The sequence below is a fragment of the Embiotoca jacksoni genome, unplaced genomic scaffold (assembly GCF_022577435.1).
Source record: "Embiotoca jacksoni isolate LCO1_2020_lvr unplaced genomic scaffold, fEmbJac1.0.p SCAF_14, whole genome shotgun sequence".
In the NCBI taxonomy this organism is placed as follows: domain Eukaryota; kingdom Metazoa; phylum Chordata; class Actinopteri; family Embiotocidae; genus Embiotoca; species Embiotoca jacksoni.
The window spans coordinates 11770573-11784071 of record NW_027185274.1 but is presented as its reverse complement, the minus strand read 5'-3'; the positions used below and the strand labels follow the sequence as shown (position 1 = coordinate 11784071).

Here is a 13499-nt window from a genome sequence, read left to right as displayed (position 1 = left end):
CGTGTTTAAAAGTTACAAACAAGCGAGAGGATAAATGAAATACATCTTTATTGAACAAAACCTCCTACATCCACCTAAAAGGCACTTCGATCAAAGTTTCTGTGTACAACAGAATTAAAAAAAAAAAAAAAAAAAGAGGCATTTTTTTTTGTCTATTTTCCTGACGTAAAGGTAAACTGTGGTAAACTCTAAGAGTAACTGCTAAAGCATAAAGAACTAGGAAACATTGAAATGTGGTGATTACGATCTCGGCTCCTCTTTCACAGTTGTATGGCTCTGTCTGGGTAACGGAAACACAGCAAAGTGTCATACCTTCCTATTTAGTGACACACATAATGTACAAATCCCACTGAAAAGTGTTTCCTAAAAATAAAAAACGTGGTAAACGCAGAGCAACTAAAACAATCTGGGCCCACCGGTTTAGAAAAAAAATTACACAAGACATTCTTTGACTATATTCGTTAAGTTTATCGATTAAGTCCGTCTTATTTTAATGCCTAAAATAAAATCTCAAGTGGTTGAATTCAATTGTCTGTCCCTTCTAAAATTCAGTTTTATTCAAATGTGTTTTTGCAGATTTCTACCAGCACTCGCTGGAATAAAGACAGAAGAACTTCAGTGTTGGATGTTAATGCCCCCCCCCCCCCGAGCCCCCTCTCGTCCACAACGAGGAACTTACAAAATTTTACAGAACATCGGCTGGAACACAACGTGGAAATGATTTGTCTACGAGCAGCTGTACGCGCAAACCATATTTTCGCGGCTGCGCATTTAAACGCTAAATTTACATTCTGCACTGAAGCTCAAAGTGGATGCAGCCGGGTTTTCCCTTGCAGCATTCAGTATTAAATAAGCAAACCTTTCACATAGAAATATATGTACAGCCGTTTTCCGCGGTAATGGATTGTTCTCGCTTTCCACATAACTTGCACTCCAAACTGTGCAAATGGCTTAAAAAAACAAAACAAAACAAAACAAAAAAAACAACACAAACCAGAACGCACCCGTACTTGCATATTTGACACAAGTGCTCTGTGATCAGACCCCGGGGTCAATAACCAGCCGAACTCTCTCCCAATTACCTTGCGCTGATATCTGCCTGATAGCGTGCACTTGAAAGCAATCCTCTTAGTCATGCTGCACCAGGCAGAAACAGGAACCCATCCCATATTACTCATTCCATTTAAACCACTCCGCTGCCTTTATATAAAAAAAAAAATAAAAAAAATCACCTCCCTTAATGCCAGACGTTTGTTCTTCGGGGGAGCCCGTCCTGGGTTTGTGCTGCACACTTTGTGACACGGCGTTATACGATGCTAAATCATGCGTTGCGGTAGCTCTCTTGTGATTGGGCCAAGTTGTTGCGTAAACACTTGTAATCTTCGAGGCTTCTGGGAGAACTAGTCGTCCTTTTTATCCCCGCTGTCTTGAAGATTCTGAAAGGACAAACATATGAAAGAAAATGTCAGTTTGTGTTTTTTGATATTATGTAAAGCTACATAAACGAATCGAAGGTTTAGAGATTTTGCTCAATTAAAAAAAAAAAAAAAAAAAAAAAAAAAATACATATATGGATTTTCAATGGAAATAACTCAACTAAATCAATAGTTTTTGGGTCTGATTTACTAAGATCTCATAGCGGGTACGAAATTGCATGCGCCTTCCAAAAGTTTGCAAAAAAAAAAAAAAAAATGCTGCACTCGTTTTGCGGGTGATTTACTAAGAGTAATTGCGTCACTGATATCAGCTGCAAATCGCTGTATTTAAAAAGTGGTTTGCGTGTGTTGAAGTGATTCCAGCCGTTCTAACAGAACAACCGCAAAAGGAAAAGGAAATCCGATCGCATTGAAATTAAGAAATATAAATACAACAAGGACAAAACGCTTTGTAGGAGATTATCAGCAAAGAAGTCAATACTGTGGGAAAAACAACCAGTCGAGAAAAAAAAAAAAAAAAAAGGCTTAATAATAAAACGTTGACAAATAAAACAGGAGGGACGGCGAGATCCTTCTACCAAACACCGAGCAGCAGGTCCAGATCTTTCTGTGATGAGCAGGTGACTTTTCATTCAGCGCCTTGCGAGTGCTCGGGAGCCTCATGGAGCTCCCTGTGAATTCTGCGGGACTCACTCGGTGCCCGTTACAGCGCACCTGAGTAACGGGACTGGGTGGGACGTCCAAGCAGCGACGCGCTGGAAACGACTCAGAGGCAGGAAAACGCTGAGTCGTAAGAAGTTTCGACACTGCCGGCATTTCGTGGCTCCTCCTCGTCGTTGGATGTCAATCATCATTCAGTTCATTCAATAACTCAGAAATGTCATCGCCGGACAAACGACACGTCTGATAATTTGTTTTGCCTCTGACATCCCATTCATGTTTAAACGGGTGTGAAACCACGTTCTCTACGTATTCTTTTGCTTTCCCGCGTCTCCTTCTCACCACAACAATAAGAGCAGCCGTCTCTCCAGATTTGCGCAACTGATTAATACCTTCAGTCGTACTAAAATACGCAACAATCACTTCTCCTGTTTCTACTTTCAGGTTTAGTAAAATACGATTGCAGGGTGCTAAATTGTTCTATGTGCATGTTCCCCTCCCAGCATTTTGCACCTTCAAGCAGAAACGCCCAATATTACAACTGTGCACGCAGGCAAACACGCAAAATGGACAACGCCTGTTAAATCGCACATTTGAAAAATGCAATCCTCAGGCTCCCCGCCTGACGCTGATCGGCTCGCGTGTCATTTTTTTTGGGGGGAAAATATCTAAACGGCGAACGACCCCGACAAGTCATTATCCTGCCGTGTTTAGGTCGCGGCGTCACCTGAAGCTTCTGGTGCTCGTTCAGCAGTCTGTCGTACTCCCTGGCGACGGCCTCCGTCTGCTGCTTCATCGCGCCTGCCTCTGACTGGGACTTCTTCAGGTCTGGAGAAGGAAACAAGCCGCATTAGCACGAGGCGTCCTCTACGCACTACGCCACCAGGGGGGCGACAGGTCGTAAAGTCCACAGGTGCTCTGTTAACTTTCCTGCCGAACGGGAAGATTAAAAAAAAAACATGACGGCATGACGCGCGAGAGCTACAAACATATCGCAGTGGGCGTGCGAACATGGACGCTAACCGTCTCCTGAGGTCTTCAGTTCTCGTTTCAGTTTCTCCACTTCTTTCCTCAGCAGGTCCATGCCCTCGGCAGTTGCTTTGTCACCCTTTCCTTCCATCAGAGTCTGAAATATGTCAAATGACATGAATCAGAAGAACATTTAAACAGCAATCAGATACGTGGAACTCTGTAAAAAAAAAAAAGAAAAAAAAAAAAGTTATTTCCGTGTAGAGCTGACAGAATCAGTGAGGAAATGGAATAGGTGACGTGTGCTTGACAAGGTTTCATTCAAAAAAACTAAAAACACTTTGTATGTGGGAAAACTGTCCGCTGGGTACGCCAGGAATTCCCAGGCATAAAAAGAGACTCATTAAACAGGCTGCAAGTATAGATAGATTAAAGGTGTGGATCAAAGGTTAAATTGCATTGTGGGTAAATGCAGATGCCAGGATCTGACAAGGAAGGAGACGGCGCAGAACACGAAAGAGAATATCTCTCCTCGTTTTAAAGCAATCGATTGTGAGTCAGACAACGCCGGGTGACCGTGGTGCTAAATCAGCAGAGTACTTTCTTAGCATGGCGGTGAACTGCAAAAGCTACAAGGTAATATGTGCTATCAAAATCATAACTTGCATAACAAAATCTGTCGTTTTTTTTAAATTTCACAACAGAGTCTGATTTATTACCCGTCCAACGCTTGAGAGTGAATTATCTGACGAATCAAGCAGTAGCGTGGAGACGCCTCGGAGTCGTTGTCCAACGAGTGTGGAGCCCACCTGTTTCAGCAGCTCGTTGTCCTTCATGTATTTGTCGGCAGCCTTGTTGGCCGTCTCAGCCTGCCCCTGGAGAGCGGCCGTGGTCCCGGACACCGATGCCAGCTGGTTGATTAAGGTGATCACTCGCTTCATAACTCTGGAAAACAAAGCGGGGTCAGAGGAGCGCCCGGTTCACGTACGGGGTTGCAGTTCGGAAGCGATCAGACGCAAAGATCAGTCTGACAATGATTCGAACAGCTGAATTATTGACGAAAGAAAACGAAATTCAAAAAAACAAACTGGACAATGACAGATTGAGGAAACAGAGGCCTCAACCAATCCAAGCGGCACCTCGGGCTCGGCGGCCCATTTTGCCCAAAGGAAGAAGGAGGGAGCTAAAATAGTTGTTTTGTGGCATCGTATGCGGAGAGGCTTGACGTGAAGGGATGATCCCATTTCCATAGCGACGCATACAGTTTGTTATCCAAACACTGCGACTGGATGGGTACTCCGTATCACTCGATACCCAAAGCTCAGGTATCATATCTGGACTGAAAAAAGTCCAAATAGGTGATTCCCTCTTTGCGGTATACGAGAGCAAATACTCACAGCCAGAGGAAGACGGCGAAACCAGAGATGTAGAGATTCCTCTGAGCCCTAAAGAGCTTCATGTTGAGGTGGTCAAACATATTTGGTTGCAGCTTGGCATCTTTTCCGAGGTCCTTTCCCGAATACTTCCTGACTTCACGGACAGCATCTGCAGAAAGACGAGAGTTGCAAACTGAAATTTGAGATTTACACTTTAACTTTTAAGAAGCATCTTCAAAGAGAGAATTTACCTGTAGTAATAATAATAACACAAAAAAAAATTATGTAGGTGAAGTTCAAAGTGGCTTTCACGTTTGAGCTTTTATTGTAGCGTCCAAAAACTCCGCCAAACTTTGCCAAAAGACGAACGTTTAAAAAAAAAAAAAAATCGGATCGCGTCATCTTAGGTGGCCCCAACTTCAGTTTCGAGTCGTGAGAAAGCTACAAAGTCGAGTTAAAAAAAAAAAAAAAACTAACAACTTTGAAACACTTACCGAGGAAGAGAACAATAAGTATGATGATCATGGTGAGAAACACTTTGTTCCAGAACCTCGCCATCCAGTTCCAGATCCTCAGATTGAAAATACTCTGCCACCTTCAAAAAAAAAAAAAAAAAAAAAACACACAGCATTTCCAGACTAACCTACACAAGAAACAACCGCTATTCTCTGCAGGACAAACCACAATGAACCCGATCAGTTCTGAAAACGCGTATGTGACTCGTTTACCTCCTGGCTGAGATGAAGGGTAAGCAGAGGATGACGATGAGGCCCATCTCCACGTACAGGAAGAGGGCCACAGCGGTCCATTGCAACGTCATCGCTGCGGAGGTCTCCTGAAGGTAAAAAACAAACAAACAAAAAACAACAAAAAAAAACAACAAAGACAGACCTGAAATAGGACAAGAAGAAAAAGGTAAGACGTGGGTTCGGACAAGGTCCTCTTGACGAAATACACAATTCACAGCACACGGCTTCCGTACCGCTTTTCTTCTCGGGACAACAATAGTGCTACTGTTAGTGCTCCCGCTCCGTTAACGCTGTCAAACTCTCCTTAACACAGCAGTGCAGCGCCGCCACGATACGTTTTTAGACGACAAAAGAAAGCGGCCGTGCGCTTATTACAGATAAATGTCGAGCCGTTTGAAGTTATTTCACCCTTTCCATCTGTATGTTCGCGCACGTAAAACATAACCCAACGTTCGCCTGACGATTTCGAAATGGCTACGAAACATTCAGAGGTGTAAATCAAGGTACGGGTCTCCAAATGTTGTAATCATAAACAACTTACCAAAACAAATCGCGGGAAACCGGACTTAACGAGGAGTTACTTAGACTTTAACTTCAGGAAGTGGCCACGGAAAAGTGTCTTCCTGTTCTAGCGTTTTTTGTTTTTTTTGCTCCAACCAATCAGCTCGTCTGAAAAATGTGCTTCCGGTTCCGGTTTTCAACATAAAACTAATATGGCACGTTGACTGTACCGTAGTATATAAACATGACACGAATCGTTTTTCACTACCACATTGCCATCAAACATTAATGTCCATAGGGAATGCGCGTGTTTGTTAATTGTTTTAGTGTTGATTATTATTCATTTACACTATTAGTAAAATCATATTCTATATTAAAGTTCACCGTGTGTGTACACGCCTCTTTTGCAGATGCAGAAGCAAATGTTGCTTTTATTTTGAAGGCAAAATTATATTACTTTCAGTTTATTGCTCTAAAGGACTTTATCAGCAAAACCAAGTTTGCAGTAAACTGCCAATGTTTTATGACCCAACATCTATATTATTTCGGGTGTTCACAAATCATCACAATCATCAGTAAATATAAAACAAATTATTGGCTCAAAATCGTTTTGTAGTTCTTGTAATTTCATTTTTCTTATCTAGCTTCAAAGTCTCAATAGAAATATATTTTATTCGTTTTAATGTCCTTCATATTGATGACTTTTAAAATACTGCAATGTATGACTTTTTCCTCATCTCTACAACTGAACAAAATACATGCGATGTTTGTCACTCTGGCATACAGTAGTATGTATGTTTACAGATTACAAATAATTCAGAGAAGAAAAAAAAAATAAGCCTTAGTATGTATTCACATTTGCTCCTGATTGTTAAGACCAGCATTACAAATAACTACATATTATGTCAAACACAATGACTTGATTGGAGAAAGTACAGCAATAAAGACAGACACTGATGATATGATTACAGTTTTGCAGTATTTATTTGGCGAAAAAAATATAGATACTAAAATCAATACCATTACGTTTCAATATGCTCATGTTCCGTGGTCGTAAACTGAACCATATGTGTTCTGGAGGTAATCTATCACAGCTGAGGTACTGGATAGAGAATTGAACACTTTTCTCTCAGGCTGGGAGCTAACTCTCTCCAGCATGTAGATAAGATGGTGGTGGAAGCATGTGAATGGAGTTCCCTGTTCTATGGCAATGTCCACCCAGTCCCATATACACTCCAAAGGCGTATCCTCATAGCCTGCGAACATGGCAGGGTTAGCAAGCAACCCCCGTGCAGCCATCACACCTAATAGGCAAATAAAAAATAAAAAAAACAAACATGAAATTAGCAAATTACAAAGCATAATTGTAATGTATGCATCTGTTATTTGTTGATACGCAAACGTATTAAAAACAAACAAACCATCAACACCAGTAAGTTGGTGAGTGGACTCGACATCACGGAGGTACTTTATGTCCCCATTGGCAATGACAGGGATGGACACGCTGTCTTTGATTGTCTTGATGGCTTCATAATGGACTGGCTGGTGGCGTTCCTCGGCTGTACGACCATGGACCGTTATCCACGACACACCGGCTGACTCAGCCTTCTGACACAGATCCACCGTCTGCTTCAAGTCCTTGTGAATTCTGTGTGTAAAGTGATTTTTTTTTTTTTTTTTAAAGAAGTACTCTGTTGTTATGACCCAGATTTTGAACACAGGAGGTTGTAGCTGTGTATTTAAAATTATATTATATGAATTCTGACACATCCAGCTTTTTCTTTTTACCCGATTCAGTAATACTATATTAAAAAATACAGTTAAAACATGTTTTTTTTTTACAGTGATTACTAAACCAGCAACACGCACAAATAATACTGACATATCTGCAGTAAACTACCATCAATCTCTCTATATAGCATGATGTCAAACCGGTTACTTTTTTTTTTTTTTTTTTTACCTTATTTTGATGGATGCTGTGTAGTTTGGATTGTCCACTTGGTTTCTGACTTGTCTGACCATGTCTTTCACAAGTTCAGGTTTGTTGATGAGGCATGCACCATAACCGGCTGACATAGCCCATCTGAAAATACAAGACAAATAATCAAATAACTTTTGCAAGATTTACAGGCATGCTCTGAGTTCACAGGATTTAATAGATTTGTACCCAATTATCCATGCAATAAAAAAAAAAAAAAAATTGAAATAGCGGCAGTCAAATCAAAACCATACAATCCCCCATTCCATTGGAAATCAATCAAAACACATTTTCTTACACTCTAGAAAAAAAACAACAACATAGTAATACAAAGTGAATGGAGGCCAAAATGTATTAGGGCCTAATGTCATCAGTTGCACCTCTGGGGACACCCACAGTTGAGGTCAACTCCATCTGAAAAAGGTGCTACCACACAGGCTGCATCGGCCAGACTCTGGGCGTCATGGGCAGCGAACTGTACAATCAGGGGTCGGTCGCCTGGGGAAGATAAGGGAAAAGCAAACGACAATATTTGACACTTCTCTCATCATTTCACGCGGTTACGGTACAACAACAGCACGGGCAGACCTGCGCAAAGCTCACGTTTGTGAGGAGGAGCTGCGCAACGCTTCGTCAGCTGCAGGATGTTCATATTACAGCGTCACTACTCACGTTCATTGGTGGTGAATTCACTGTCTCTGGCTTTCACAGATCGCAGGAAGTCAGCAGCAACAATCATCGGGGTGAAACAGATGTCGCAGTTGTACTTCCTAACCAAGGACCTGAACGCAAGTCTATAGGAAAAAAAACAACAACAAAACACAAACACGTTACACGTGCTTTATAACTACGAAAATCGCCATCTTCAAAGTACAGAAAGAAAACAAGATTCCACTTACTTTGAATATCGAACCATTGGGGCGCAAATTGTCAGGACCTTTCCCTTCTCAAACATGTCCATCATGCTGGTGTTTCCGCCCGCGGGCTTCATTTTTTATTTTGGAGTAATTTAAGACCGGTAGCCACGTAGCATAACAAGCTAACTATTGCGATCCCTCAGAGAGGACGCTTTTGCTTTAAACTTTGTGTGTCATAATTTCAAGACATCAAAAGCGTACCGCGTCCACCGTGAAAAACCCCCGCTACCGCCACGTGTGACTACAGATGCATCGCCAGGATTATGTCTGAACGACAATAACTCTCCGATGAGGAAAAGATGTGGGCGTGCGTTTAGGACCTCTGAACCCTGACGTCACACAACGCAACGTTGCCCTTGTTTATTCATTTAAAAAAAAAAATTTTTTTTCATATTTTGAAATCGTAAACATCTGTTCTCCGCTGTGACTAGTTTAGGTTGTAAAAAAAAACAATTCAAACATTTTGAACAAGCATTGCTGAAAAACGTAGAAAATTGCGTTCAATGGCACAACGCTGCAACTACGTCATACTCATTCATGCAGTGCTGCCTTCAGGCCCCGGTTTCTTACATACACGCAGGAACCTGTACATGTATGTAGCTTTAATTTTTTAAACAAATCGTTTTGGCTGGAAATGGCAAACCTTAAACATCATTAATCCCGTTCTAGACAAAAAGTACGATGCGAGGCACAAAGGAACGTACATAGTGTAATATATATCGAATAACATAAATGCCCAAATCTTAAAGAGTAAAGTAAGCATAAAAAAAACATGCAACGCCAAAAAGACAAGCCCAAGCCCCTGACTCGGATGAAGTATGCATAGAAGAGACAAATAGTAAAATAGCGAAATAGTGCAAGAGATTTCGCAGTTCTTTTTCTAGCCTTTCATTTGGGCCGGACTTCCGAGATTGGAAGAATCTCTGAAGAAACCCCTCTGGCAACACACACGCTCAGGACACAATGAATTAATGGGATAAGTACTAATGCTGCAGTGATTCATTCCCACTCTAAAAGCAGTCAGTGGAACTCTCTCCCTCGCCCAAGCACACACACGCACGGCAGGATAGATAATCTGGAATGAAAGTTATTGCATGTCCCCTCTGTGGCCACAAGAGAGCATTACAGCAGCACAATTTGAGTAGCAAATAAACTTGTAACTTAAAGGGTGAATTCATCCAAAATTAAAGCATATATTATATTCACATCTCAACAATCTTTGGTATTTTTTTTTTTTTTCTGGATTTGCTGAGGTATGAGTACATCTACTGGTCACGTACTCAAACCTTCAAACGATTTAAATACCTTCAAAAATGTTGTGTTTCTTGAGTAGAGCATTAATAACAATCACAAACTGAATGTGAAGAGCTTCTTTTCGTGTGCAGGTATGACAACCTTTACCTGGGTGAGGGTGGAACATCTCGGCTTGTGGTCAACAATGTTTAAAATTCATACACATACCTTTAATCAAAGTTTGTTAACGTGTTTGCTATTGTCTTTTAAAAAAAAAAGGACGCAAACTGCATCATCACAACACTGCACAATAGTTGAAGTAGTAATCACTTTATTTCAAACTGGTATCAAATAAGTGACTAATTAAAAAACAACAACAACAACAACAAGGCTTCATAAAGTATCCCTTGCCATGACTGTGGAGAGACCCGATCATCAGCGGATTTAGAAAAAAAAAAAAAGAAAAAAAAATATATATATATATATCATAGATCCTAAAACTTCCAACCGAATAAATACATTTTCAAACCAAGTCACACCAAAAAACAAAACGTTATAGCAGTGGAATGCAGCTTGTTACTTTCACTTGTAAGCCAGTGAGTGATAAACATACTCGCCACTTTTCAGTAAACTCCACACTCATGATCCATCTGTACTACCAACCTAATCAGTTTCTTTAAGCTTACACATCAAAATGAATAGAAAAGTTCCCTTCATCGATCAACATTTACATTATAGATAACTTGCAGCCGCAAACAGTGGCGAGAGAGAAAGGCTTGGGGAGAGCTTAGCTTAAGCTGTGCACAAACACACATTACCCTGTGAAAAAAACAAAACGCGTGGAAACTATCTTCAATACATCCCTTTGTACAGTGTGGATAAGTCAGTGATGTCTGCATAAATCCAAACTCAAGAAACCTGTTTAATTGCTCCTCCACTCTCTAACTAGTCACCTTGAGCCAGATTCTGAATTAGCACTTCTAAAAAGGGTACACCTCTCTGTTGACTAGAACAATTTGTGCAGAGGCGGGCCTCATCGCTTTTAAAAACTAAAAAAACGAGTCACTCTGCATGCTTGAACAGGTTGATGCAACGTGGGGACGGGTACGTGTTCTCCTCATCTTGGTCCATGTTAGCTCGGCGGCGATTAAAAACAAAGCAAAACCTTTCCGGCACGCTAAAAACGGAAGCCTTTAAAGAAATACCCATGCCAGCGGATATTTCCATTCATTGGCAGGGACATAAACATAAAGACACGGATTGACTGTGTACATTTAATCCATTCAGCCCATGTCTTTACTATCGTCGCCATCTTGTAACATCGCAACGCGGATGCTGCCTGTCCACGGCTCGGGATGGGAGCGTCAAAGGCTACACAACTGTAAAAAAGACAACACAGCAGGTCAGTGGTAGCCAGCCTTACTGGGGAGCGCCGGGGGGCACGGTAAATGACTACCATTGCCTGTCCCCAACCACCTGCCCCTCCCGCCCCACCCACACACACACACACACACACACACACACACACACACGCGCTATCACTGAGGTAGCTTTCTGTGGTCAGCCGCCTCTAGCTCCACACTGGAGAGGAAGCGTCTGGATACTCGGTGGCAGTTGTAGCTCAGCTCCGTGGTATAGACGGTGCTGGTTTTCTTTGGGTAGATAATTGTGGTGCTCTTGAAGCGTTCAGGGCGATGGCGAGGTTGGAACTCCAGCTGTGTCTTGTAGTGGCGCCAGGTGCTGTGGGACACAGCCATGATGGTCTGTCTGCAGTGTTCAAGGCGCTGGCCCCACGGCTGCAGGGCCACATCCTGGATGAAGTGGCGGTCGGAGTTGTAGTGCACAGAGGACGTGTATCTATGGATGAGGAAAAGTTGCCTGGTTTCATTTGGTGAAAAACTAGTTTGCGCATCGTCTACACCAAACATGGATTCCACTACAACCGCAGGGTCTGTCCAAGTCCTCTGTATGGGCTATTGTCATATCAACGGCAACCCACCTCATTTCCTTGGCCGGTAACAGATCAAGTGCTATTCCTTCCCCAAAGGACATCGGCTGTAGCTGTGGGAAAGATCCAGCAGGTAAAACTGGAACCTGCAATGCAAAAATCATCCCCACAGTCAACACAAGTCAAAAGTTCCCATTGGTACAGTTCAGAGCTGAAGTGACACCCTTTATTCAGCTGGGAAGAGCCTGAAGCACGTTTTTTTTTTTTTTTTGCCAAGATTTGATATATGCAACTCAAAATTAGAAGAGTCAGTAAAACAATGGGCATAATGTGACTGGGAGACAGAAGAGCTTTCTGCTTTGAATTAGTGGGATGAACTTTACCTGGGCATTTGTGAAAACTACCCGAGCTTTGGAGTAGTTCGGAAATCTTCCATATTAAATGTCAGCGGCAATCTGCAGCGGTTTGCTTTGCTCTAAAACAGTGCTTAAAAAAGAAAAAAAAAATGTGTTGATTAAATAAGAGTACATACCAGGGAGCCTCTTCCTTCGTCCTCAGACACCGGGCTCACGCCACCGGCTTTCTCTGCACACCCGGGCAGCAGCCAGGCGCTGGGGCTCGGACTCGGGGGCAACCCGGAGTCCGGGCTATCAAGTGCTCTCTCAGCCCTGCAGCTCATATCCAGAGGGTCTCCTTCACATACATTTGGCAAGTTCAACCTGCCAACCATTTCTAGTTAAAAGTTGCAAAGCTCCACCGACGCAATTTCCGACGGAGAAATACTTCCAGATTGTAGTTTCTCCTGTTCTTCTTCTCTTTTTTTTTTTTTTTTAAATTTATTTTAAAGCAAACTTCCTCGGTGTCCCTGCGAGCCTCTTCCCGGACAGCATGCACGGCTGCACGCTGCAAAAATATCAATATTCAGTCCCCACAAACTCGGCCTTTTAAATTTCTCTACCTTGATATAAAAAAAAAAAAAAAAAAAAAAAACCACACCGAAAGCTTCAAATAACTCCGCAGGAAATATGCCTGAAAGAGAGTTTGTTTACTCCTGTTCTCGGCAGGGAAAGGATGAGTGACTCCTGCTGCCCCGCTGCTCGTCTTCAAACTTCTCTCCCGTCAAACGGGGGGCTTTCAGATCTACGAACACAGGAAGGGAAACGCCTTTAAAAGCGTTTATTGGCTGCCGATTGGTTGGAAGATGATCGGCAACCAGAGACGGAGCCACGATCGGGAACTTTTCCAGACCCTGTTTCCAAGTGGACCTTGGTAAAAAAAAATCGGGTTGATACGTTTTCCTGGTATTGTGCAAAATATGAAACGGCACACACCCATTGGATGAAACACAGAGGGAAATCTGTGACAATGTTGTGTTAGTGTTGCCCTTGGGACTGTACAAATCAGACAACACCGAGTACCATTGTTTCCCACTGAGGCAGGAATGCGAACACTAAAGCTATTATTTGATCTACAATGACTTGATAAACTGTGATGCACTGGTATAAAAATAAATGAGTGTCACCAGTAAACAAACTTGACGGTTTTTGTTTTTTTTTCTCTACTAGAGATTACATTTGATAACACGGAGAGCATGATTGGGGGGCAATCTTGTGTGCATTTTTTATGTCAAAAGATATTATTTCCCTATTTCAAAGTTTGCAATGCCCCTCAAGAAGTTGGAAGGGAAGGCAAATGGACATATAATAATATATAACCTTCATTTCCTGTCAGT

The 13499-nt window shown here is 42.1% G+C and overlaps 2 protein-coding genes across 3 annotated transcripts; both read right to left on the bottom strand.

Moving 5' to 3' along the window:
• Positions 1-31: 31 nt before the first annotated feature.
• LOC138197268 (tRNA-dihydrouridine(20a/20b) synthase [NAD(P)+]-like) lies at positions 32-8906 on the bottom strand. 2 transcript variants are annotated; one of them, XM_069147971.1, is made up of 13 exons: positions 8569-8906; positions 8342-8463; positions 8050-8167; positions 7652-7774; positions 7109-7339; positions 6812-6819; positions 5170-5263; positions 4936-5036; positions 4463-4610; positions 3785-4010; positions 3120-3222; positions 2824-2924; positions 32-1436 (listed from the first exon to the last, which is right to left on the bottom strand). In XM_069147971.1, exons 1-13 carry the CDS (start codon positions 8658-8660, stop codon positions 1401-1403), a joined length of 1503 nt encoding a protein of 500 aa, XP_069004072.1. In that variant the 5' UTR covers positions 8661-8906; the 3' UTR covers positions 32-1400. The 2 variants fall into 2 exon arrangements, with proteins under 2 accessions (XP_069004072.1, XP_069004071.1); XM_069147970.1 differs by lacking the exons at positions 32-1436; positions 2824-2924; positions 3120-3222; ... (2 more) ...; positions 4936-5036; positions 5170-5263 and having other exon boundaries at positions 6652-6995; positions 7113-7339.
• Positions 8907-11309: 2403 nt separating this feature from the next.
• Positions 11310-13496, bottom strand: rflnb (refilin B). Its single transcript, XM_069147966.1, has 3 exons — positions 12300-13496; positions 11819-11913; positions 11310-11676 (listed from the first exon to the last, which is right to left on the bottom strand). The coding sequence occupies exons 1-3, from the start codon at positions 12495-12497 to the stop codon at positions 11358-11360; spliced, it is 612 nt and encodes a 203-aa protein (XP_069004067.1). The 5' UTR covers positions 12498-13496; the 3' UTR covers positions 11310-11357.
• Between the last annotated feature and the right edge of the window lie 3 nt (positions 13497-13499).